Here is a 27580-nt window from a genome sequence, read left to right on the forward strand (position 1 = left end):
CTCATCTGGTTGCCCCGACTCACCCTGACTTTCGGTGCACTGCCCCGACTCTCCTCTGGTTGCCCCGACTCACCGTTCACCTGCCCTGACTTTCGGTGCACTGCCCCGCCTCTCCGTGCCTGTCCCCCTTGAAGTCCTGTCCCCCCTTGAAGGTCTGCCTGTCCCCCCTTGAAGGTCTGCCTGTCCCCCTTGAAGATCTGCCTGTCCCCCCTTGAAGTCCTGTCCCCATCCTGAAAGCCTGATGCCCCCCCTCGACGTCCGATTCTTCTCCCCCCTCGGCAGGACCACTCGCACCCCCACCCCGAAGGACCGCCGACTCCCCGACAATATTGGGCCAGGAGGGAGCCCAAATCCTCCTGGCCACGGCGACCCCCTAACCCCACCCCGCACTACATTACGGGCAGGAGGGATCCCAGGCCCTCCTGCCCTCGACGCAAACCCCCCCCCCCCAATGACCGCCCCCCCCCCCCAAGAACCTCCGCCCGTCCCCCAGCCGACCCGCGACCCCCCTGGCCGACCCCCACGACACCCCCACCCGCCTTCCCCGTACTTTGTGTAGTTGGGCCAGAAGGGAGCCCAAACCCTCCTGGCCAGGGCGACCCCCTAACCCCACCCCGCACTACATTACGGGCAGGAGGGATCCCAGGCCCTCCTGCCCTCGACGCAAACCCCCCTCCCTCCAACGACCGCCCCCCCCCCAAGAACCTCCGACCGACCCGCGACCCCCCTGGCCGACCCCCCCACCCCCCTTCCCCGTACCTTTGGAAGTTGGCCGGACAGACGGGAGCCAAACCCGCCTGTCCGGCAGGCAGCCAACGAAGGAATGAGGCCGGATTGGCCCATCCGTCCTAAAGCTCCGCCTACTGGTGGGGCCTAAGGCGCGTGGGCCAATCAGAATAGGCCCTGGAGCCTTAGGTCCCACCTGGGGGCGCGGCCTGAGACACATGGTCGGGTTTGGCCCATGTGCCTCAGGCCGCGCCCCCAGGTGGGACCTAAGGCTCCAGGGCCTATTCTGATTGGCCCACGCGCCTTAGGCCCCACCAGTAGGCGGAGCTTTAGGACGGATGGGCCAATCCGGCCTCATTCCTTCGTTGGCTGCCTGCCGGACAGGCGGGTTTGGCTCCCGTCTGTCCGGCCAACTTCCAAAGGTACGGGGAAGGGGGGTGGGGGGGTCGGCCAGGGGGGTCGCGGGTCGGTCGGAGGTTCTTGGGGGGGGGACGGTCGTTGGAGGGAGGGGGGTTTGCGTCGAGGGCAGGAGGGCCTGGGATCCCTCCTGCCCGTAATGTAGTGCGGGGTGGGGTTAGGGGGTCGCCGTGGCCAGGAGGGTTTGGGCTCCCTTCTGGCCCAACTACACAAAGTACGGGGAAGGCGGGTGGGGGTGTCGTGGGGGTCGGCCAGGGGGGTCGCGGGTCGGCTGGGGGACGGGCGGAGGGTCTTGGGGGGGGGGCGGTCGTTGGGGGGAGGGGGTTTGCGTCGAGGGCAGGAGGGCCTGGGATCCCTCCTGCCCGTAATGTAGTGCGGGGTGGGGTTAGGGGGTCGCCGTGGCCAGGAGGGTTTGGGCTCCCTCCTGGCCCGATATTGTTGGGGAGTCGGCGGTCCTTCGGGGTGAGGGTGCGAGTGGTCCTGCCGGGGGGGGGATGTATCGGACGTCGGGGAGTCGGCCGGGCAAGAGGGCTTGGGCTCCCTCTTGCTCCGATCGTGGATGCGGGTGCGGGTGGGAGCGCGTGCGAGCGGTCGTTCGGGGTGGGGGTGCGAGCGGTCCTGCTGGGGGGGTGAATCGGGCGTCGGGCGGGGTGGGAACTATGTTTAAAAACTTTTGTATACCGCGCTCAGGCATATAACGCGCGAGGGGTATGCGCGGTACGTAAAATCACGTATAACGCGCGCGTTATATCCGCGAAAATACGGTATTATTATTAATTGTACTACATTTGCATAGTACAATCGGAGGCTGCTAGAAAGCATGGAAAAGACCACAGTGAGCCATTTTGATAATTGGGCAGTAAAATATGTGCATTAAACAATGGTTTAGTACCATCGTTAAATGCATGGTGACTTTAGAGAATCCATCCCCAAGTTTCTTTAAACAAGGAGGGCACACAGATGACAGGAACACACCATGAAATATCAAGAAGTCTATTTTGTTTATAAAATTCTAAACAGATATACACTCACAGAAAAGAAGGAAAACACACCTTTCAGATTTTGATGATGCACCCAGGATGCTGCAGGATTAGTTTTTACCAATTTAGATCCACATTCTGCTTCCATTATTTTACCCACATCTGTGAATGTCTCAGCCTCATCATCATTTATATCCTGAAATACTTCTTCTTCATCAGATTCCTGGTTAAAATATTTTTTTAATTAGCCACTTCATTTTGCCATAGAAAATTCAGCAAGTAATCAGAAATCTAACAATTATATCAGAAGGTGAAAGGTAGAAAATTTAGGAAATTTTATATTGTACCCCTTGCTCTTCCATTAAGACCCGCAGACCAGGCTTCTTTTTCAGAATCTCTGACACAAGGTATAAGGCTCCACATATGAATGATGGCATTTGAGTACAGGTGACTTGCAGTAATCTCTTTACAAAAGCCTTTATACGCCTCAGCATGACATCAGCTTTCATAGATTTATAGACTAGGTTAAGAAACACCGATTGTTTTGAGCACTGTGCCAGCCCTGGATCCAACAGCTTCCTGTGGAAACAGTACATTATCATTAGCAACATGCATTCAAAAGATATGCACACAATACAGACACCACTGGCAAATGAGTAAAACTTTCTTGGCAAGACTTACTAAAGCTTAGTGCGTGTTAACAGAATTAGCTTGTGTTACATGCTAAAAAGCTCATTTTATACCTATGGGCTTCTTAGCATTTAGTGCACATTCACCTTTAGTAAAGGATTCCTTAATTAACAAACAAAGCACCAAGTGAATCATACAACTACTTTTGGTACTTTTCCAAATACTGGAGGAATGGATTTTGTCAGAGAGATTGGAGGAGGAGCATACAGGTAGTGCTGTACTAGTCTGGTCATTAGACTAGACTGCTATAGGAGAGGGAGAGATACCTGCAAGCAGCAGAAAGGAGCAGGAGAGGGCTAAGGCAGCGCGAGGGCGAGCGGCAAACTTCCAACGCGGCTTCGGGGTAGCGGCGTGTAGCCCCGCCCACCCCCACCGCATCAGCAGTTGGCGCCGGGCCCCTCCATAAAAGGAGGAGAGCCGACGGTCAAGCCACTGCTATAGGAGAGGGAGAGATACCTGCAAGCAGCAGAAAGGAGCAGGAGAGGGCTAAGGCAGCGCGAGGGCGAGCGGCAAACTTCCAACGCGGCTTCGGGGTAGCGGCGTGTAGCCCCGCCCACCCCCACCGCATCAGCAGTTGGCGCCGGGCCCCTCCATAAAAGGAGGAGAGCCGACGGTCAAGCCACTGCTATAGGAGAGGGAGAGATACCTGCAAGCAGCAGAAAGGAGCAGGAGAGGGCTAAGGCAGCGCGAGGGCGAGCGGCAAACTTCCAACGCAGCTTCGGGGTAGCGGCGTGTAGCCCCGCCCACCCCCACCGCATAAGCAGTTGGCGCCGGGCCCCTCCATAAAAGGAGGAGAGCCGACGGTCAAGCCACTGCTATAGGAGAGGGAGAGATACCTGCAAGCAGCAGAAAGGAGCAGGAGAGGGCTAAGGCAGCGCGAGGGCGAGCGGCAAACTTCCAACGCGGCTTCGGGGTAGCGGCGTGTGCGAAGGGCCTTGAGAAGAGCCTAATCTAATCTAAACTCTTCGATCAATCACACTCTTCCTCCTCTCTTCTCACACCCATACACCTTCTTACACTCTCAGCCAGATAGTTAATCCTTTCTTCTCACACCCATACACTCTCTTATACTCTCTTACACTTAAAAAAAAAAAAAAATTTCTGATATCTTCAATATCTCTATCTTCTTCTTTCTCCTTAGATACTCTCTAAAGTCTCGCTCTTTCTCTTTACAGAACTAAATTGCTCTAACTTGGAAATGGCAGGGAGGACACGGAGTACCAAAGCTACGATCAAGATCGACACTCCAGCATCCGGAGGGACACAGAGGATGCGCGAGGTCTGTACACAGAAGGCAGAAGGCAACATGGTTCAGAGGGCAGAGGTCTCAGTGCAGACCGAGACCTCCCCCCCCCCTCTCTAAGTGCACTACAGTCTCTACGCAGACAGAGGAGCTAGGAAACTTAGGCGAAGATACCCTGCAGGAACTACTGAGTCTCAGGGAGGAGGTAAAGCGCCTGAGGAGCATAAGGGATGACGAGGCCTTCATCGACGACGCTATCCTGGAACTGTCACACATCACAGAGAGAACCCACGACAGGTCCATTCTCGACATACCCAAACATACAGCACTAAACACAACATTTGGAATACAGGAAATGATTGGAGATTCCGGTCCCTGGCAGCTGGTAACCTCTTCTACTGGCAAGCAAAGAAATCCCCCCCCCATTCTCACCTTCTTCTTCTTTTTCTCTCCAACAGGGCAGTTCAACACCAACGCCACGACTTTCCCTGAAAAACAGATTTCACGTCCTTCAAGAAGGAACTGACGAGGATGAAGCAGAGGAGGATTCCGAACACAGAACACCGGCTGCGGTTCCCGCTGCTCGATCTACCCCCCCTCGGAAGGAGCGCAGAGTGGTGGTCATCGGAGACTCCATGCTAAGAGGCACCGAAGGACCAATTTGCAGACCAGATTTGCAGTCGAGGGAGGTCTGCTGTCTCCCTGGAGCCAGGATCCGCGACATCACCAACAGTATAGACAAACTTCTAAAACCTACTGACCATTTCCCTATGTTTCTCATTCATGTAGGTACCAACGATACTGCCAGAAGCACATCAGACAGCATCCCTAAAGACTTCGAGGCCCTGGGAAGGAAGCTAAAGCAGACAGGAGCACAGGTGGTCTTCTCATCAATCCTCCCGGTAAGAGACAAAGGCAGAGACAGGGAAGAGCGCATCCATAGGACCAACGAGTGGCTTCGCGAATGGTGTTTAGAGACGAACTTTGGATTCCTAGACCACGGAGCAGCGCTACAAGGACAACAGGGACCTGATGGACTTCACCTAACAAAGAGAGGCAAGAAAGTTTTTGGACATCGACTAGCACATCTACTTCGGAAGGCTTTAAACTAGGTAAGTTGGGGGAGGGCTCACACATACATACCAGAGCAGTAAGGATCCATCCAGGTGTAGCAAGTAAAACCCACACTTCTGAGCCTAAGGTAAGTACCCATAGTATACACAATTCTGAGCCTAAGGCAAGTACACTAACGGGGATAGGCATATCATCACAAATTTGGAGAGCAATGTATGTTAATGCACACAGCTTGGGCAACAAAATCCTGGAACTAGAAACAGAAATAAGGAATGCAGACCTTGACATAGTAGCGATATCCGAGACCTGGTTCACAGACTCGCATGAGTGGGATATGGTTATACCAGGCTACAATCTACTTCGAAGGGACAGAGAGGGCAAATTAGGAGGGGGGGTAGCACTATACACTAAGGATAATATCAAAACTACCAGGATCACAGAGGTTAGATACACAGGGGAATCACTTTGGGTAAACCTGGCCAGAGGGAACGAAAAATGCCTTTACCTCGGTGTGGTATACAGGCCTCCGAGACAAAAGGAAGACGAAGACAAAGAATTGATTGAGGACATAGAGAACATCACTTTGCGTGGTGACACAGTACTGTTAGGCGACTTCAACATGCCAGATGCAGACTGGAACACCCTCTCAGCAACCACGAGCGGTAGCAAGAGAATAATAACCTCCATTAAGGGTGCACAACTAAAACAAATGGTATTAGAGCCCACCAGGGAAAAAGCAATACTGGACCTGGTACTCACAAATGGAGACAGTGTCTCGGAAGTATCAGTGGGAGACACGCTGGCCTCCAGCGACCACAACATGGTATGGCTCAACCTCAGAAAAGGCTTCTCTAAATCAAACACAGCAACGAGGGTCCTCAACTTTAGGGAGGCAGATTTCGACCACATGAGAGACTTTGTCCATCAAGAGCTGCAAAACCATGCAGAAACTGACAATCCGGAAACTATGTGGTCAAACCTAAAATACATCCTGAACGAAGCATCTAGCCGCTACGTAAAAACAGTAAGCAAACGCCGGAGAAACAAAAAACCACAATGGTTCAATAAGGAAATTTCTGACCTCATTAAAATGAAAAAAGAAACATTTATTACCTACAAACATCTTGGGAAAAGGGAGGCAAAAGAAGAATATCAGGCCAGATCAAAGGCTGTCAAAAAGGCAGTCAGGGAAGCCAAACTTCAAACAGAGGAAGATCTAGCACGGAACATTAAAAAAGGGGACAAATCCTTCTTCAGGTACATTAGCGACAGGAAGAGAAACAAAAATGGAATAGAACGTCTTAAGAAATCAGATGGAAACTACGCAGAATCTGATACTACCAAAGCAGAACTGCTAAACGAATACTTCTGCTCAGTATTCACCTGTAAAGCACCGGGAGATGGTCCGCAACTACAAATAAGAAACAGCCAAAATGACCTATTTCGTGACTACGAGTTTACACCTAGTAATGTCTACCACGAACTTTCAAGACTCAAAGTAGACAAAGCTATGGGGCCAGACAATCTACACCCCAGGGTACTCAGAGAGCTGAGTGAAGTTCTGGCTGAACCACTATCCGTACTCTTCAATCTTTCCATGCGCACGGGAATAGTACCCCTAGACTGGAAAACAGCTAACGTAATTCCACTCCACAAAAAGGGCTGCAGAACGGAGACAGGAAATTACAGACCGGTGAGTCTTACATCCATAGTGTGCAAACTCATGGAAACACTGATCAAACAGGAACTTGACAAAATTCTAGATGAAGAACATCTACGTGATCCACATCAACACGGATTCACCAGGGGAAGGTCCTGCCAATCTAATCTGATTGACTTCTTTGATTGGGTGACCAGTCATCTGGATGCCGGTGAGTCCCTTGACGTGATATACTTGGACTTCAGCAAAGCTTTTGATAGCGTTCCACACCGCAGGCTGTTGAACAAACTAAAATCGATGGGATTAGGGGATACATTCACAACATGGGTAAGGGATTGGCTAGATGGTAGGCTTCAAAGGGTGATGGTAAACGGTACCCCCTCCAAAACGTCAGCAGTGATGAGTGGAGTACCTCAGGGCTCCGACTTAGGGCCGATTCTATTCAATTTATTCATAGGAGATTTGACCCAAGGACTTAGAGGAAAAGTATCACTGTTTGCCGACGATGCCAAACTATGCAACATAGTTGGCAAAAGCAGTGTGCCTGACTTTATGACGCAGGTCCTAAGACAGCTTGAACAGTGGTCATCAACTTGGCAGCTGGGCTTCAATGCTAAAAAATGTAAAGTAATGCACCTAGGCAAAAAAAATCCACACAGAACTTACACACTAAATGGTGAAACCTTGTCCAGGACCACGGTGGAACGTGATTTAGGAGTGATCATTAGCGACGATATGAAGGCTGCCAATCAAGTAGAGAAGGCATCGTCCAAGGCAAGACAAATGATGGGCTGTATCCGTAGGGGTTTTGTCAGCAGAAAACCTGAAGTCATAATGCCGCTGTACAGATCCATGGTGAGACCTCATCTCGAGTATTGTGTTCAATACTGGAGACCACACTACCGAAAAGATGTGTTGAGAATTGAGTCGGTTCAGCGAATGGCTACCAGGATAGTTTTGGGGCTCAGGGAACTCACGTATGAAGAAAGGTTAAAAAAACTGAGGATGTACTCACTGGAGGAGCGAAGAGAGAGAGGGGACATGATTGAGACCTTTAAGTATATTACTGGGCGTATAGAGGTGAAAGATGATATCTTCAGTCCTACAGGGCCCTCAGTAACCAGAGGACACTCGCTGAAAATCAGGGGAGGGAAATTTCAGGGTGATGCGAGGAAGTACTTCTTCACTGAAAGGGTGGTAGATCATTGGAACGAGCTGCCTCAGAGGGTGATTGAGGCCAGCAGCGTGTTAGATTTCAAGAGAAAATGGGATATTCATGTGGGATCTCTAGGAGAGTAAGAATCAGGGAGTGAGTCATTGGTATGGGCAGACTCGATGGGCTATAGCCCTTTTCTGCCGTCAATTTCTATGTTTCTATGTTTCATACTGTAATATTATAAACCACAGGTCAATTTTATGTCGATTTCCTTATAAAGTACATATTGTTCTAAAGAAGTAGGGTATTTAAAAAAAATTAAACCACTGTTATCTCTCTCTGAATTTTGTTCACTTTCTATTATTGTTTCCTATCTTACTTAATTCCTTTTAGATCAGATGTAGTAAAGCAATGGTATTGTTCGAATAAGTGGTTCCGGTTTTTATGCTAATCCTAATTAATATCCATTTGAAGTGCATACAATGGAGGTAGCATACATTCAAATCTCTCACACATATATTCAAAGATATCCTTAAAGTCCAACCTCTTTTCAGCCCTCAGGTACCATCAGTGAATACCACTCTATTTCTTCCCAGTTTGTGTCTGTAAAAAATGTTTCCTTCTCCAACACTGCAGCCTGTCACTCCTCCCTCCAATTTGCTTGACTTCTTTAAAGGTGTGACTAAACATATGGATAAAGGAGAACTGGTTGATGTAGTGTATCTAGATTTTCAGAAAGCTTTTGACAAAGTTCCTCATAAAAGGCTCCTGAGAAAATTAAAAAGTCATGGGATAAGTGGAAAAGTTCAGTTGTGGATTAGAAATTGAATAGAAAACAGAGGGTGTGGTTAAATGGTCATTTTTCTCAATGAAGGAGAGTAAACAGTGGAGTGCCACAGGGATTTGTACTGGAACCAGTGCTATTTAACTTGTTTATAAATGATCTGGAAATTGGAACGATGAGTGAGGTGATTAAATTTGTAAATGACACTAAACTGTTAAAAGTTGTTAAAGCGCATGCAGATTGTGAAAAATTGCAGGCAGACCTTAGGAAATGGGAAGACTGCGCATCGAAGTGACAGATGAAATTTAATGTGGACAAAGGCAAAATGATGCACATTGGGAAGAATAACCCAAATAGCACAGTTACTTACCGTAACAGGTGTTACCCAGGGACAGCAGGCAGCTATTCTCACATATGGGTGACGTCATCGACAAAGACCCAATGCAGAAGCCTCACAAGCAGACTTACTTGTAGAAATTAGAAGTTTCGAGTTAGCAGCACCGCGCATGTGCGAGTGCCTTCCCGCCCAGCACAGGGCGCGTCTCCTCAGTTCAGATAGCTAGCAGAGAAGCCAACAAGGGAAGGTGGGTGGGTTGTGAGAATAGCTGCCTGCTGTCCCTGGATAACAACTGTTACGGTAAGTAACTGTGCTTTATTCCAGGACAAGCAGGCAGCCTATTCTCACATATGGGTGACCTCTAAGCTAACCAGAATGGGATGGTGGGAGTGTTGGCAAATTAGGAAAATAAATTTTGTAATACTCTCTGGCCAAAATGGCCATCCCGTCTGGAGAAAACATCCATACAATAGTGAGAAGTGAAAGTATGAACCGAGAACCAGGTAACAGCTTCACAAATTTCCTCAATAGGTGTGGATCTAAGGAAAGCCACTGAATTTGTCATTGCTCTGACTTTGTGGGCCTTGACTCGACTCTGTAGATGTAGATCCAGTGACGTCAGCATGCTCACGCGCGGCCCCTTTATAAACCCCGTGATTTTTTGGCCTATTTTTTATTTGCAGCAAGGCCGCGGCGTTTTGCAGTGCTTCAAAAGATTCGGTAAGCTTCTTCTTTTTTCTGTTTGCCTTCTTTATTTATTTTTATTCTTCTGTCTGCCTCCATATCGCATTTCGTGAGTAATTTATATTGTATTTTATGGTTTCCCTTCACTCTGTGGTTTTTTCCAAGTTATGTGTTAGGAATCCTGATTTTTATGCAGTTTAGCAGCTTCCTTTCTTCAGTTGCTTAATGGCGTCTTTGTCTAGTTACTTTGGGTGGTTTTTGTTCACACGGGTTCTTTTCTGGTGTTCCTCCTTATCGTCACGTTTTAGGCTTTTTGGCCATTTCCTCACATGGTTTTATCTTTCCTTTACTATTTTTGTGGCACAATTTAGTATTATTCATCTCTTTTTTTTGTTTTTATTTTTCATTAGTGCAGAAGCAACATTTAGGTTGGTTTGTACATGATCTCGTTAACTTCATTGTACACCCAAAGACTCCTAAGGTATTTTTATCTTGCATTTTTTAGCATTTTACTTTTAGAATTTTATTATGTCCTTTTTAGCAATATACATCCTTATGCATTGACTTTGTCCTTCTCTGGCTTGTTAAATTGATTTTTAAATTTGGCTCATATGGATTTTTTTAAAACCATAGTTTTCTAGATGTTTCACTCCACTATTTTCATAATGTTTTATGTGTTTATATATAAAGAGTATTTATTTTTTAATCCATTATAGATATTAATATTGGCCAATGGGCTTACACACTGATTGCTAGCTGAGGTGTTTTACTAATGAACTAAGCATTGTTGATATATTTTCTTATCAATGCTTAAAGTAATATCCATGAACTAGATAGGGTTTGTTTTTAATGTGTTTTATGTATTTTGTTTTATAGATTTTATGGATGAATAAAGTATTGTAGATTTACTTTTACATCATTGCTTAAAAGAATCTCTAAATTATATATGGTTTTTAGTGTCATACACTTTATCTTATTGGTTTTAGCGTACACATTGTCCATTCATACATTTTTTTTAGTAGAGTAATTTATCAACTGCTCATTAAATGATTCTTGGGGCTGTCTATTATTGATTAATTTGAAATTTATTTGGTTTAATGAGATATTTGCTCTATGAATTATGATTTTTATTTATGTACTCTTGAAGATAGAGATACGTGTCTATTCATATATTTTATATTTTTTATAAGCGGTTTTATGTTTTATGTCATGCATAAAATGTACTCTTAGCAATGATGTATATACATATAGATTTTTTATATATATTTTTTAACATAGGTTGGGCATGTTTTTGATTAAAGTTTATTAATTCAGTCTTTGCTGTATTCCAAAATTGTCTTATGTTTTTATGTTAATCTATATGTCTATTGATTTGTTCATGTCTATATGTATAATTTATAGACTCCTGATGCAGGCCGGGTAGGCCGAAACATGTACATGTCGAGTCATTAAGTCTTTGTATGAATTCACGGAACTTTGGATGAATAAAGGCATTTGGATTTATCAGATGAGTTGAAAGACACTTTTTTTGTGCACCATTCTGATCGGACAATTCCACTTTGGTTTTGACCTCCTAGCTAACCAGAATAAATTTTGTAATACTGTCTGGCCAAAATGGCCATCCCGTCTGGAAAAAACATCCAGACAATAGTGAGAAGTGAAAGTATGAACCGAGGACCAAGTAGCAGTCTTGCAAATTTCCTCAATAGGTGTAGATCTGAAGAAACCTACTGAAGCTGCCATTGCTCTGACCTGATGGGCTGTGACTCTACTCTGTAAGGGTAATCCAGCCTGGGCATAGCAGAAGGAGATACAAGCAGCCATCCACTTAGAGATGGAATGCTTAGAGATATGATGTCCCAACTTATTTGGATCGAAGGAGACAAAAAGTTGAGGAGCAGTTCCGAGTGGTTTGGTGCGTTCCAAATAGAAGGCCAAAGCACATTTACAGTCCAGAGTATGAAGAGGCTTTGGAAAGAACACTGGAAGACCAATGGATTGGTTGAGATGAAATTCCGAAATCACTTTAGGTCGGAATTTAGGATGAGTACGTAGAACCATCTTCTCATGATGGAACACAGTTAAAAGGTGGATCAGCAACTAAAGCTTGCAGCTCACTGACTCTTCGAGCAGAAGAGAGGGCAATGAGAAACACTACTTTCCAAGTGAGATCCTTCAGATGAGCTATAGACATTGGTTCAAATGGAGGCTTCATCAATTGAGCAAGAACAACATTAAGGTCCCAAACCACTGGAGGCAGTTTGAGAGGAGGTTTGACAGTGAAAAGTCCTTTCATGAATCTGGAAACCACCAGATGAGCAGAAAGGGGTTTTCCTTCAATAGGCTGATGGAAAGCAGCAATTGCACTAAGATGGACTCGGATCGATGTAGACTTGAGGCCAGAGGTTTATAAGTGTAAAAGGTACAATAAAACAGAAGACAAGGAGGAATGTTGAGGCTCCTTATCGTGAGAAAAACACCACGTACAACATCTAGCCCATTTTAATTGATAGCACTGTCTAGTGGTAGGTTTCCTAGAAGCCTCTAAAATGTCTCTTACAAATAGAGAAAACTGAAAAGGAGTTATGTTGAGAGGTACCAAGCTGTCAGCTGTAGAGACTACAGGTTGGGATGAAGCACAGATCCCTGTCTCTGTGTAAGCAGAGATGGAAAAATTGGTAGAAGGTATGGCTCCCTGCTGAGTTGAAGTAGAAGGGAGTACCAATGTTGTCTCGGCCACCGAGGAGCAATCTGAATCATGGTCGCATGATCGCTCTTTAATTTGACAAGAGTCTTGAGAATGAGAGGGAATGGAGGGAATGCATACAGGAAGAGATTCGTCCATTCCAGAAGAAAAGCATCTGCCTCGAGGCGATGAGGAGAATAGATCATGCAGCAGAACTGAGGCAGTTTGTGGTTGTGGGGAGCTGCAAAGAGATTTATCTGAGGCGCTCCCCACTGTGAAAAAATGTGATGAAGAGGCGAGGAATGGGAGTGTCCATTCGTGAGGTTGCAGAAGACGACTAAGTTGTCCGCCAAGCATTTTTCGCCCCTTGGATGTAGACAGCTTTGAGGAAGGTGTTGTGGCGGATCCCAAACCTTCAGAGCTTCTTGACAAAAGGAGGAAGATCCCGTCATCCCTGTTTGTTGACATAATACATGGCGACTTGGTTGTCCATCCGAATGAGGACTACCTGGTTATTAAGATGATGAAAAGCTTTGAGAGCCTTGAAAATCGCTCTGAGTTCCAACAGATTGATGTGATATTGACGATCAGTACTGTTCCAGTGGCCTTGAGTACGGAGACCATCGAAATGAATGCCCCAAGCGTAGGTCGCGGAATCTGTTGTGAGGACCTTCTGATGAGGGGGCGTTTGAAACAGCAAACCTCTGGAGAGATTTGAAGAGAGCTTCCACCAGCAGAGAGACTGCCTCAATGAAGGAGTGACTGCAATGTGTCAAGAAAGTGGGTCGCAAACCTGCATCCACTGAGATGCCAGGGTCCACTGAGGAATTCTGAGGTGAAGTCTGGCAAAAGGAGTCATGTGTACTGTGGAGGCCATGTGAACCAGGGGTACCATCATGTGTCTCACTGATATGGAGGAGCAGGAAGACACTATATGACAGAGTTGAAGGAGAACTTCCAGACGTTGCTGCAGAAGGAATGCTCTGAGTTGGATAGTATCCAGAACAGCTCCGATGAATTGTAGATTCTGAGAGGGTTGAAGTTGGGATTTGGGAAAGTTGATTTCCAATCTCAAACTCTGTAGGAACCACGTAGTCCGTTGGGTCGCTACAATAACCCCTTGATATGTTGAATCTTTGATGAGCCAGTCGTCCAGGTAGGGAAATACCTGAAGACCATGGTTTCTGAGAGCTGCGGCTATCACTACCAGGCACTTGGTGAACACTCTGGGAGATGAAGCCAGGCCAAAGGGCAGCACTCTGTATTGATAATGCAGATTCCCCACCCGAAATCTGAGATATTGGCGGAAGGCCGGATGAATGGGAATATGAGTATAAGCCTCCTTGAGATCCAGAGAGCATAACCAGTAGTTCTGATCTAGGAGGGGATAAAAGGATGCTAAGGATAACATGCAAAATTTTTCTTTGACTAAAAATTTGTTGAGAGCCCTGAGATCCAGAAAGGGCCGCAGATCGTCTGTCTTCTTCGGAACAAGGAAGTAACGGGAGTAAAACCCCCCGTTCTGCTGTTCCAAAGGAACTGGTTCGATGGCATGGAGACGAAGTAGAACTTGAGCTTCCTGAAGAAGAAGGGCGATTTGGGATGGACTGGATGGATACTCTCTTGTTGGAAGCTCTGGTGGAATCTGAGAGAAATGAAGAGAGTATTCGTCCCTGTTGATTGACAGCACCCAGAGGTTGGATGTCATTGTCTCCCATCGGTGGTAAAAATGATGGAGACGACCTCCAATAGGGGGAATATAGGACAGAAACAGAACGGTGAAGGTTATGCTCTGTTTTAAACAGTCAAAAAGGCTGCGTAGCCTTAGGTGCAGCAGAAGGTTGAGGTTTCTGATACTTCTGATTCTGCTGTTTCTTAAGAAGAGGGCGAGTAAGGAGCTGCTCTTGGAGCAAAACGCCTCTGATAAATAGGAGGAGGGCATGCAAGCTTGGCAGGAGCTGGCTTTGGCTTAGGTCTGACAACAGAAGCAATGGATTTTTCATGCTGAGACAATTTCTTGGTGGCTGCCTCAAAAGATTCATCGAATATTAGCCAAGCGGTCCTGAAGGTTAGGATCCATGTCAATGGTACGAAGCCAAGCAAGGCAGCGCATTTCTACAGAACAAGCAGCCGCCCGGGCAGACAACTCAAAGGTATCGTAAGAAGACTGAAGTAGATGTAATCTGAGTTGTGACAGAGAAGATATAACTTCTTGAAATTCAAAGTGCTTTTCAGTATCTAAATAACTGATAAATTTAGGCAAAAGAGCAATGAGAACCCAAAATAAGTTATAAAATGAAAATTATAATTAAGGACTTTAGAGGACATCAGGCATTTTGATAGATACGACGTCCTAATTTGTCCATTGTTTTCCCTTCCCTTCCAGGAGGAACGGTAGCATAAACCTTGGAAGGATGGGACCTCTTCAAGGATGACTCCACAAGTAGGGATTGGTGAGATAATTGTGAATTCTCAAATCATTTGCAATGGAGAGTTTTATATCTAGAGTCCAATTTGACTGGAACAGCTGGAATTGGATAAGGAGTCTCCAGGCATCTGGTAAAAGACTGAGACAAAAGCTTGTGAAGAGGAAGCTTAAGTGACTCTGCCGGAAGTTGAGGAAGATGCATGACTTCGAGTTACTCCTTAGAGTATTTGGAACCAGCATCCAATTGAAGGTCCAAGTCGATAGCTATCTGATGAAGAAAAGAGGAGAAAGATAGCTGATCCGCCAATGCCTTGCCTCGAGAAGGACTCGAGGTCGTCGAGGCAGCCTGGGTCGAAGATGAAGCATTGGCCAGAAAAAAGGCATCAAAAGAATAGGGAGACTTGGACGAAGCAATCGAAGCCGCTGAGTCCTCGAGTCCTCGAGGTTTGGAAGTGGAGACCTTGATCAAGGAGTCGGTGGTCTAGTAGAACTGGAAGGTGTAGATCGAGGCTTAGTTTAAGAAGGACGCTCTGGAAGAAGAGCTATGCCTGGAAGTATGCGTTGATGAAGGCCTCGAAAGTCGGTGAGAACGGTGCTTGGAAGCAGATCTCGAAGTTCCAGGAGACTTCGCCCCAGAGATGGAAGCAATCGATGGCATCAAGGAATGGATGGGGCTAGAAACTGTGGATCGAAGCTCCAGAGGCTTGATAAAGGAACTTCGATGCATCCCCAAAGACTCTGCTCCTTGTATGGAGTGTGAGGATTCCTGTCGAAGCACTTGCAAAGAATCTGCTCCTTGTTTTACGTGCATAGATGCCAGACCAGACACTCGCAGAGACTCTGCTCCCTGCATAGAGTGTGTAGACTCAGTCTGAGGCATAGGAAGAGGCTCGAACTCGCAAGAGTCTGCAGAATGCCCAGGCTGGATTAGAGTAACAAGCTTTGGTCCCATATTAGTGAGGAACTGAATGAATTGCTGCTCTAAAATGGTCTGGAAAGAAGCCAGCAAGGATGGACCGCGTCTGAAACCGGACCACCTGCTTTGGCTGGAGGTTCCACAGAGGCAGTGGAAAAGTGCTTCAAATTGGAAGTCTTAGGCACCTTAAGCACCACCACTGTAACTTTCTGCTGTGCTATCTGACCTGAGGATACAGGGGAAGATACAACAGAAGTCGTCAAGGAAAGAGCCGCTGTAAATGAAGAAGGTCTGATGAAGCTCAAAGTCGAAGCAGTGGAGGCAGGAGGCCCTCGGACGAAGGTGAGACTGAGGTCAACTTCGGAGTCGAGGAAGTGGTCGAATCCATCCCGAAGAGCTTCTCCACTGAAAGCAGACGACGTTTAAGGGCTCGAGGTTGAAGAATAGCACAGTGCTCGCACGACTTCAGATGATGGTCTGGCCCAAAGCACTTGAGGCACTTACTGTGTGAGTCCGTAAGAGAAATTGTATGTTGACACTGGCTACACTTCTTGAAGCCTGTTGTTGGCCGGGATATAGGAGGAAAAACAGCCGCTGCAAGGTCGAAGCCCCTGGACGGCCGAGTGGCGGAAGAAATAATTTTTTTTTTTAACGAGAAATAAAAGAAATAAACTAAATACAGAGATTCGTGAAGAAAAATAACACAAACCGCGTTGAGAGAAGGCACGAAGTAAGTAAGTTGAACGCAGAGAGTCAAAGAGGGACTTCTCGGCTCCACGGAAAACTGAGGAGACGAACCCTGTGCTGGGAGGGAAGGCACTCGCACATGTGCGGTGCGGCTGACTCGAAACTTCTAGTTTCTACAAGCAAGTCTGCTTGCGAAGCTTCCGCATCGGGGCTCTGTCGATGACATCACTCATATGTGAGAATAGCTGCCTGCTTGTCCTGGGATAACACAGTTACCGGATACTAGGGTCCATCTTGGAGGTTAGCACCCAAGAAAAAGATCTAGGTGTCATTGTAGTTGATATGATGAAATCTTCTGCCCAATGTGCAGCGTCGGCCAAAAAAGCAAACATGATAGGAATTATTAAAAAAAGGGATGGTTAACAAGATTAAGAATGTTATAATGCCCCTGTATCACTCCATGGACTCCTTATCTCAAGAAAGATATAGCAGCACTAGAAAAGGTTTAAAGAAGAGCGACTAAGATAATAAACAGGATAGAACTCCTCTCGTATAAGGAAAGACTAAAAAGGTTAGGGCTCTTCAGCTTGGAAAAGAGACAGCTGAGGGGAGATATGATTGAAGTCTACAAAATTCTGAGTGGAGTAGAAACAGGTACAAGTGAATCGATTTTTCACTCTGTTAAAAATTACAAAGACTAGAGGACACTCAAAGTTACAGGGAAATACTTTTAAAACCAATAGAGGGAATATTTTTTTTTTCTCAGAGAATAGTTAAACTCTGAAACGCATTGTCAGAGGTTGTGGTAAGAGCGGAGAGCGTAGCTGGTTTTAAGAAAGGTTTGGACAATTTCCTGGAGGAAAAGTCCATACTCTGTCAGAAATTACAAAGACTAGGGGACCCTCGATGAAGTTACACTTCTCCCTCCGTATTCGCTGTGATAGGGGATTAACAGAACCGCAAATAACTTTTTCATATGTTATTCGCTGTTTTCTATTAAAAACCATTGTGAATGTGGTGAAACCGAGAATAATATGGTGGGAGACCTGGCCTGTTCCTCAAGGAGAGGCAAAACACGGTGAAGAAAGTGCTAGTAATCAGCAATTTTTCTCTGTAAACACTTGGAATCAGCAATTTCTCTATGCAAGCTGATGTATTGGGGGGGAGGAGCCAGCAAGCTAAAAACCATGAATAATCGAAACCGCGAATGCTGAAACCGTGAATATGGAGGGAGAAGTGTACAGGGAAATACTTTTAAGCCCAATAGGAGGAAATTCCCAACCCACCTCTTCCTCGCTACGGCACTCCTCCACCTTGCCACCACCCCAATTCTAGATTTGAGACCAACGCTTACCCTCTCTCCCCTTGTATCCCATGTCCTGACAAAATGTATCTTTATTGTAAACCACTTGTATCCCACTTACCTACAAAATGTATCTTTATTGTAAACCACTTGTATCCCATGTACTGTCAAAATGTATCTTTACTGTAAACCGCTTTGAACTTCACGGTATAGCGGTAAATAAGAAATAAATTATTATTATTATTATTATATTTTTTCATTCAGAGAATAGTTAAGCTCTAGAATGCATTGCCTGAAGCTGTGGTAAGAACAGATTGCATAGTTGGTTTTAAGAAGGGTTTGGACAATTTCCAGGGGCAAGCCACTGCTTGCTCTGTATCAGTAGCTTGGAATGTTGCTACTCTTTGGGTTTTGGCCAGGTACCAGTGACCTGGATTAGCCACCGTGAGAACGGGCTTCTGAGCTTGATGAACTGTTGGTCTGATCCAGTTAGGCTATTCTTATGTTTTCTTTTTCTTCTCTTCCTCTCCAGAATATAGTTTTTCCTTCTTCACTTCTTCCCACCCTTCCCTCATCTTCTCTCCTTCTCATTTTGTCTTCCATTTATATCTTGTCTCCATACGCCATTTTCTTCTGCCTCTAACTTCCTCTCCTAGGCCACATCAACACCAGTAGGAAGGTGGCTTGGGCCAGTCTAATGTTAGAAGTAGGAGGGAGAGATGTTAAGATAGGTTTTTGATTTAGTTCACAACTTTCCATTAGTAGCTCAGCATGAGTTATATTTTAACTAGTGTTTAAGCCCGTTACATTAACGGGTGCTAGAACGCAGCCCCCTTTCCCTCTCCCCCTCCAGTTCCTCCCCCCTTCTGTGTTCCCCCCCCCCCCCCAAACTATACAATATAGTGAGAGACAGCAATTCACCCGATAGTATGACACAGGACCTACATTTGTTGGAGCTTTGGTCCTCAACCTGGCAGCTGGGCTTCAACGCTAAGAAATGCAAGATCAGGCACCTCGGCAGCAGAAATCCGTGCAGAACTTACACCTTGAATGGTGAGACCTTAGCTAGAACTTCAACAGAACGAGACTTGGGAGTGATCATCAGCACAGACATGAAAACTGCTGATCATGTGGAGAAGGCTTCATCTAGGTTGCATCTGCAGGAGTTTCGTCAGCCGGAAGCCTGAGGTCATAATGCCATTACACAGAACCATGGTGAGACCTCATTTGGAACACTGTGTGCAATTCTGGAGGCCACACTACCGAAAAGATGTGCTGAGAGTAGAGTAGGTGCAACAGATGGCCACCAGGATGGTCTCGGGGCTCAAGGATCTATCGTACGAGGAAAGGCTGAAAAATTTGTGGCTGTACTCACTCGAGGAACGTAGGGAGAGAGGAGACATGATCGAGACGTTTAAGTATATTACCGGCCGTATCGAGATGGAAGAAGAGATTCTCTTTCTCAAAGGATCCTCAGCCACATGAGGGCATCCGCTCAAACTCAGGGGCGGGAAATTTCATGGTGACACCAGGAAATATTTCTTCACCGAGTTGATCCTTGGAACGAGCTCCCGGTGCAGGTGATCGAGGCAAACATCGTGTAAGAATTTAAGAGCAAATGGGATGCCCATGTGGGATCCCTTAGAGGATTAAGCCAAGGGAACCTGTCACCAGGAGTGGGATCCCTAGGATAGTAGACTTGGGGGTAGGTCAGTAGAGTGGGCATACCTAATGGGCTATGGCCCTTATCTGCCATCATCTTCTATGTTTCTATGACCCTCCAACCACGAGACCTTCAAAGAGCAGCATTGGCAGCACTCTAAACAGCCTGCTTCGTGGCCTTCTCCCACTGGGGCATTCCCTCTACCGCATCACTGATGATGTCATCAGTAACACAGCGCACAGAAGGCCCTGGTGGGAGAAGACCACGAAGCAGCCTGTTTAGAGTGCTGCCGATGCTGCTCTTTGGAGGGAGGTATGTAGGTCTCACGGTTGGTGGGGTTTGGATTGGAGGGAGAGATGGAAGAATGGGAGGGTCAGCGAGGGTTTGGCTGTGCGGTCGGGGCGGGAGGGGCTCCTTAAGGGTTCTGCTGCACAGAAGGGAGGGATAGAAGCTGTGCAAGGATTCTGTAGCATGAGGGATGGGTGGGAGGAAGGGATAGAAAGATGCTGTGCACAGTGCAAGGGTTCTGCTGCACAGGGGGATGGGAGGGAGGGAAGGCTAGAAAGATACTGCAGAGGGAAGGCTCAAGGGGATATGTGAGAGAGGAGGAAAGATGCTGAACATGTGGGGGAGAGAAAGGAAAGAGGAAGAATTGGGGTGATGGAGAAGGGAGAGATGATCATGTACATGAAAAAAAATAAGACCTACCCCAAAAATAAGCCCCAGTGCATTTTTTGGGCCCAAAATTAATATAAGACACTGTCTTATTTTCAGGGAAACATGGTACCTTTAAACAAATAGGAGGGAATAGTTAAGCGCTAGAATTCATTACTAGAGAATATGGGTACAGTTTTCTTCCTATCTTTCCCATTTTACCTTTACTGTAATGGATCCTCCTCCACTGTGATCTCACTGTTGGTCGGTGTACAGGTACCTCAGGGCTCTGACCTGGGACCACTTATTTTTTCCATCTACACTTCTTCCCTTGGTACTCTAATCTCCTCCCATGGCTTTTAGTATCACTTCTATGCCGATGACTCGCAGATATCTCTCTCTACATCTGAAATCTCAACAGACATTCAGTACTGGGTTTCAACCTGCTTATCTGATATCTCTATCTGGATGGCCTGCCACCATCTAAAATTAAACCTGGCCAGACTGAGCTCCTTATCTTTCCACCTAAATCTGTCTCTCCTCTTCCCCCATTCTCTATTTCTGTGAACACCCTCATTGTCTCATCGGGTTACAACCTTAGGGTTTACCAGAACTCCCTAACATCACCTCATAATCTACTCCTAGGAGACATAAACCTCCATCTAGAAGATCACACCTCTAAACAAGTAATAAATTTACTCTCATACCTCAAAGCACTGAACTACCAGATCCTCAACCCCCAACCCACACACGAAAAATGCCACCAACTAGATATCGCTGCTTACATGACCCAACACCCTCACAAACCCGAAATCCATATCTCAAATGGGGCCTGGCACTCCTCACTCTGGTCAGATCACTATAAATACACCTTTAACATCAACTGGCCTCAAAGCATTAACAAACAACCTCCAAAAAAAACCTCCTTCAAAGCACGCCAAAAAATCGAACCCTCCACATTCTGGGATAAAGCAGACCATGCCATCACCAACATAGCTCCCAACGAATTCATATCCCAATGACGAACCATAAGCGAAACCATCCTGAATGAGCTAGCCCCAGAAAAACTAAAATTTAAAATATGCAGACCTTCTGATAAATGGTTCGACTCCGAACTTCTCCAATCAAAAAAGCTCTGCAGACAACTAGAGAGAGACTGGAAAAAAAATAAGAGCTTAGATCACACTAAAACAGCATGGAGAAATCAAATTAACCAATACAAAACCAAACTCAAGGAAAAACGGAAAGCCTACTACTCCAAAATGATAGGCACAAAAACCCCAGACACAAAAAAGCTATTCAACTTAGTAAAGAACCTCACTGATACTAAACCTTACCTTGCCACTCAAGGAATCCACCCACCGACAGCCATCCACCTAGCAGACCATTTCAAAAACAAGATCACCAATATCAGAACCGCATTCATCAACACACACACCCATCTCGATAAGATAACAACAAACCCAACAACAGGTGAAGCCATCGTAGCAGACAGAAGCTGGTCCAACTTCCCAATCCTACTTTGGTCGGATATGAACCGACTCTACAATAAATACAGCCATGCTTCCAGCGAACTAAATAATTGCCCCACCTACCTGTTATCAAACGCCTCTACCACATTCAAAACCAACTTCCTGCTATGGATTCAAACCACATTGACAGAAGGCCAATTCCCACAGGACCTAGGAGAGATCTTAATCACCCCAATCATGAAAGATCACAAAGGCCCAATAGATAGCCCCTCCAACTACAGACCTATCGCTTCAATACCAATATACGTCAAAATAATAGAAGGCCTAGTTGCACAATACCTCACAAACTACCTGGAAAAACATAACCTACTCCACCCCTCACAATCAGGATTTCGAACTAACCATAGTACAGAAACTCTACTTGTCTCACTACTAGATACAGCCCGGCAACACATCAGTAAAGGAAAAAAGATGATACTAATACAACTTGACCTCTCTGCAGCATTTGACCTAGTTGACCACACCTTATTACTACAGATACTTGACGCCATAGGGATCTCAGGCAAGGTCTACAATTGGTTTCAAGGGTTCCTCAAATCAAGAACCTATAGGGTAAAACACAACGATATCAAATCAGAGCCATGGGCAAATCCCTGCGGAGTTCCACAAGGATCACCTCTCTCACCTACGCTCTTCAACCTCTTTATCTCCTCCCTAGGAGCCACCTTAGATAACCTAAATGTCACATCCTTCAGCTACGCAGACGACATCACCATACTCCTCCCCTTCGACCCATCAGAGCCCACCACCACAGCAAAGCTGGAAACAACAGTAGAAAAATGGATGATCGATCACAAACTAAAACTAAACTCAGAAAAAACAAAATTCCTTTTGCTCGAAAAGGCCAATACTCCTACCATCACAGAACTGATAATCAAAAATACCAAATACCCAATACAACCCGAACTAAAACTCCTAGGAGTTACAATAGACAGATGTTGCACAATGCAGTCCCAAATCAACATGACGACCCAGAAAGCTTTTATAACCATGAGAAACCTACGTAAAATCAGAAAATTCTTCAACCAAACACAATTCAGACTAATTGTACAATCCCTAGTCTTAGGTCTGCTGGACTATTGCAACTCCCTATATCTTCCTTGTCCAGCCACTATGATAAAGCAACTCCAGACCATACAAAACACCGCTCTCAGACTGATCTACTCACTTAGAAAATATGACCACATAACAACTGCCTTCTTAGACTCTCACTGGCTACCCATACAAGCACGAATTCAATTCAAATTCCACTGCCTATTATTCAAAGCGTTACACGGCTCTTCCCCCTCCTACCTAAATAACCGCTTAAACCAGATCTCCACCTCAAGACACAGAAGAACCCCGAATCCTTTTGCCTTCCCCCCACTCAAAGGCACACAACGCAAGAAAATGTTTGACAACCTTCTGGCAACACAAGCAACAAAACTCAACCATTCCATCTCCAATCTGCTGACAACATCAGACGACTTCAAAACATTCCGAAAAGAAACCAAAACCCGGCTTTTCAAAAAATTCATCCAAATATCTTAACCCTTCTTCACCTACCTCCAGATAATTCACCTACCTCCAGATAATTCACCTACCTCCAGAGAATTCTCCCCCAATATCCCACCTAAACACCTTCCAAGTAAACAGACCCTTAAAATAGATTGTAACCTTCCTACTCTAACTGTATTCCATTTGCTAATATCACACAGTTTGGCACTGTCAGTTTACTACCCAACCCGTAAGTTCCCCTAGGATTCTATCCAGCTACCCCCCCCTTAAAAAAAAAAAAATTGTATCTTCACTGGAAAATTGTCTTGTCAAATTTTCTGTAATGTGATCTTCACTGGAAAATGTCCAGTCAAATCTTTTGTAATCCGCCTTGAACTGCAAGGTATAGGTGGAATAGAAATCTGTAATGTAATGTAATGTAATCTTTGACTCATCTCTCTCCTCTTCACATAGCCAACAGACTGTCAAAACCTGTCATTTCTTTCTCTACAATATCGCTAAAATCAGACCCTTACTTTCTGAGCGCACTGAAAAGACATTCATCACATCTTGCTTAGACTACTGCAACCTGCTTCTCACTAGCTTTCTGCTAAACCATCACTCTCCCCATCAAAAGTTTCAGAACTCTGCTGCATACCTCATATTCCGTCAATGTCGCTAAGCCCACATTACCCCTTCTCCTCAAGTCACTTCAATGGCTCCCTAAACATTTCTGCATACAGTTCAAACTCCTCTTACTAACCCTCAAGTGTATTTGCTCAGTAGCTCCTCAGTATCTCTCCTCTCTTGCCACACTAAAATCCCCCCAGGCACTCCGTCATCGGATAAGTCTCTCCATCTCCGTCCCCATCCCTTCTACCTTGCTCCATTGTATGCCTTGAACATCTCTGGCAGTATTCAAATCCAGACTCAAAGCCAACTTCTTTTAAGATGTTTTCAATTCCAAACTCCAAAACACCTTCTAAACACCAATATCGTCTTATTCCCTCTGTAATTCCCCAACCTGAGCACAGTGTATTGATTCACCTTCTTGTCCAGTTTGTCTGTCTTGACTAGACTGTAAGCTCTTCTGTTTTGATGACAGCATTGCATATGTTTAGTGGTGCTATAGAAATGATTAGTAGTAGTAGTATATGCACATAACATATGGTATTTTATGTCCCACCAACGCTCCACCCTTATTGCCTACCGAAATTTTGAAAACCAAAAAGCTCCAAAACCCGAAATTTGCTATGTAAACCGGAAGTAGTTAATTTCCCTGATGTGACACACACTGAAACTAACGCAAATGCATATGTTTCTCCTGATCTTTATGCAATTCTGATCAGAGGGCTGGAAGGTGGCACAAAGAGGTGTAAAGGGCTGGAAAGTGGCAGGGAGAGATGCAGATTCCACTCAAAATAGTTGTTGAAGTTTCACAATAAGTGATGACCAGAAATTAATGAAAATCAGAAAAACGTATAGGGCAAAAAAGAAAATAAACATTTGGATTGTGTGCTGATTGAGTGGTTTCGGCAAAGAAGGCATGAACACATGCCATTGACTGGTTTGATAGTAATGAAGCATGCCAAAAAATACCATCAAGAACTGATTGACGATGACCGTGAATATTCAGAAAGTTGTTTGCAGAAATTTAAGAAGCACTATGGAGTTAAACATCTCAAAATCTGCAATGATAAAGCTTCTGCTGATTAGAGGCAGCTGAAAGTTACATTGATGAATTTGCTAAGAGGATAACTAATGGAAACCTTGTTACTGAACAAATTTACAATACTGATGAAACAACTCTCTACTGGCACTATGTTCCTAAAAAAAACACTGACAACAGCTGATGAACAAGCACCATCTGGTTTTAAGGACACAAAGAATAGAGTAATTGTTCTTGCATGTAGCAATGCTGCACACAAATTAAAGTTGGCAGTAAATGGAAAAAGCCAACATCCCCAATGTTTTCAAGGGCGTACATCAGGGGTGTCAAACTCAATCACATAAGGAGCCGAAATCTAAAACATAGGTTAAGTTGCGGCCAAATTTTTTATTAAGATACTTAGGGTCCTTTTATTAAGGTATGCTAACCAATTTAGCGCGCGCTAAATGTGCACCTTAATAAAAGGACCCCTTAGTCTTAGTAGAAGTATAGGGTTACAACCTCTCCAACCCTATGTCGGCTCTGTGATGTAAACAAAATAAATAAAAAAGACTTTTCCTCTCTCTTTTAGGTCCTAGTTCACGTTTGCTGTCTAACACCAGCTCTGGCAGGATACACATTTCAAATTTAACATATTGTAATCACAAAAAAAATAAAATTATTTTTTGCTACCTTTTCTTGTCTGGTCATTATTCAAATCATATTAGTCCCAGGCTCTGGTTGTCTTCTGATAACTTGCTTGCCAGGATCTCCTGCCCATTTATCATTTTCTTCTTTCTCCGTGTTAACCATCCATCTTCCATCTCTGTCCTCCACTTCCGTTTCCCTCCCCTCCCCGGGAGGTCTGGCATCTTTCCTTTTTTTCTCTCCATCCCTGCAGCTGCAGCGATGGACCCCCACCATCTCTCCTTTTCTCAACTACCCTTTCATCCAGCATCTTCTCCTTCCTTCTCCACCACCCCAGGTTCCACCATCTCTCCCTTTCTCTTCCCAACTACCCTCCTATCCAGTATCTCTACCCCCCCTCCACACCATCCCTGGTGCCCAACTTCTCTTCCTTTCTGTTCCTTCCCTCCCTCTATCCCATTGTCCACCATCTCTCTGCCTCTCCTGTTTTTAGACCCATTATTTCTTCCCCTCCCCCCCTGTCCAGCATATGCACATCTCTTTGGACCCCTCCTTCCCTCCCTCCTTGTACTTCTACACCAGAGCCCGCCCCGAAGGGCTGCATATTTTCCCCCTTCTTCTTTCCAGTTTCACCTTTGAGGTTTGGCCTGCCGTTCCTTCCCTCCCGGCTTCCCGGTCTCATCTTCAAAGCAGCCTGCAGAGGATCACCGGTCGGCTGTATGAACCTTGCAGGCTGCCTGGGCCTCTGCAGCACGTTCCCTCTGCCACGGTTCTGCCCCTCCTCTGACATAAGGGATTGTGGCAGAGGGAACGTGCTGCTGAGTTCGACGGCAGCCTGCAAGTTTTGCTACACCCGACCGGTGATCCTCTGCAGGCTGCTTTGAAGATGAGACTGGGAAGCTGGGATGGAGGAAGGGAAGGAATAGCGGGCCTGAGTTTGACAACCCTGGTGTACATCATCTACCTGTGGACTACTATACTAACAAGAAAGCATAGGTAACCAGAAAAACATTTAGTGATTGGTTCCATAATCACTTTGTGCCAGCAGCAAGAGCTCATTATAGAGAAGCTAGACTGGAAGAGAACTGTAAAGTTTTATTGGTTCTAGACAACTGCTCTGCACATCCACCTCAAGAACTTCTTGTGAAAGATGTTTCTGCCATTTACCTCCCACTCAATGTCACATCCTTATCACAGCCTTGTGACCAAGGAATTTTACATTTCATGAAGATCAAGTATAAAGACAGTTTTCTAAATTACATGCTTGATGCAATTAACAAAGACATAAGAATTCAAGACTTTCTTAAGGAGTTCAGTGTTAAGGAGTCTGTCCATCAAGCCTCTTCCCTTGTTTAAAAGCTGACTAAAAACCCACCTTTTTGATATAGCTTTCAATCCTTAACACTTCAACCCAGCCCGCTGATTAACCCATAACTGTATCCATGACATCCTGTTTGTCTGCCTTGCCTATTTAGATTGTAAGCTCTTTCAAGCAGGAACTGTTTTCTTACTCTTTGTGACTCTGTGCAGCGATGCGTGCGTCTGGTAATGCTATAAAAATAACTAATAATAGTAGTAGTAGAAGTATGAACTTGCCAATGCTTGAAAAGATGTAACTAAATCAGCTTTAAAAAATTCTTTGCATAAACTTTGCCCATCAACAGTGTTTGATGAAAATGAACCTATAGAGAAAGACTTTGAGGGAAAGATTCTCAAAAACAAAAATGTGCCTTTAAACGTGCTCACTAAACCGGTTACAGCTGATTTAACATTAAAACAGTTACTTACCGTAACAGTTGTTATCCAGGGACAGCAGGGTGACGTCATCCACGGAGCCCGGATGCGGACAGCCTTGCAAGCAGACTTGCTTATAGAAACTCTGAAGTTTCGAGTCTGCCGCATCGCGCATACGTGAGTGCCTTCCTGCCCATCACAGGGCGAGTCTCATCAGTTCAGATAGCTAACAGAGAGGCCAACCAGGGGAGGTGGGTGGGTTGTGAGATTAGCTGCCTGCTGTCCCTGGATAACAACTGTTACGGTAAGTAACTGTGCTTTAACCCATGACAAGCAGGCAGCCTATTCTCACATATGGGTGACTTCCAAGCTAACCAGAATGGGATGGTGGGAGTGTTAGCAATTTAGGAGAATAGATTTTGTAATACTCTCTGGCCAAAATGGCCATCCCGGC

At 45.4% G+C, this 27580-nt stretch overlaps 1 protein-coding gene across 1 annotated transcript in view; it reads right to left on the minus strand.

Annotated features, from left to right (window-relative positions):
• CEBPZ (CCAAT enhancer binding protein zeta) overlaps positions 1-27580 on the minus strand; it is a 348861-nt gene that overhangs the window by 269991 nt on the left and 51290 nt on the right. Inside the window, exons 3-4 of the mRNA XM_033935900.1 lie at positions 2471-2702; positions 2196-2346 (exon numbers count right to left, since the gene is read on the minus strand). Coding sequence (XP_033791791.1) covers positions 2196-2346; positions 2471-2702 — 383 coding nt within the window. The remainder of the gene's footprint in view (positions 1-2195; positions 2347-2470; positions 2703-27580) is intronic.

The sequence above is a fragment of the Geotrypetes seraphini genome, chromosome 3, assembly GCF_902459505.1.
Source record: "Geotrypetes seraphini chromosome 3, aGeoSer1.1, whole genome shotgun sequence".
Taxonomy (NCBI): domain Eukaryota; kingdom Metazoa; phylum Chordata; class Amphibia; order Gymnophiona; family Dermophiidae; genus Geotrypetes; species Geotrypetes seraphini.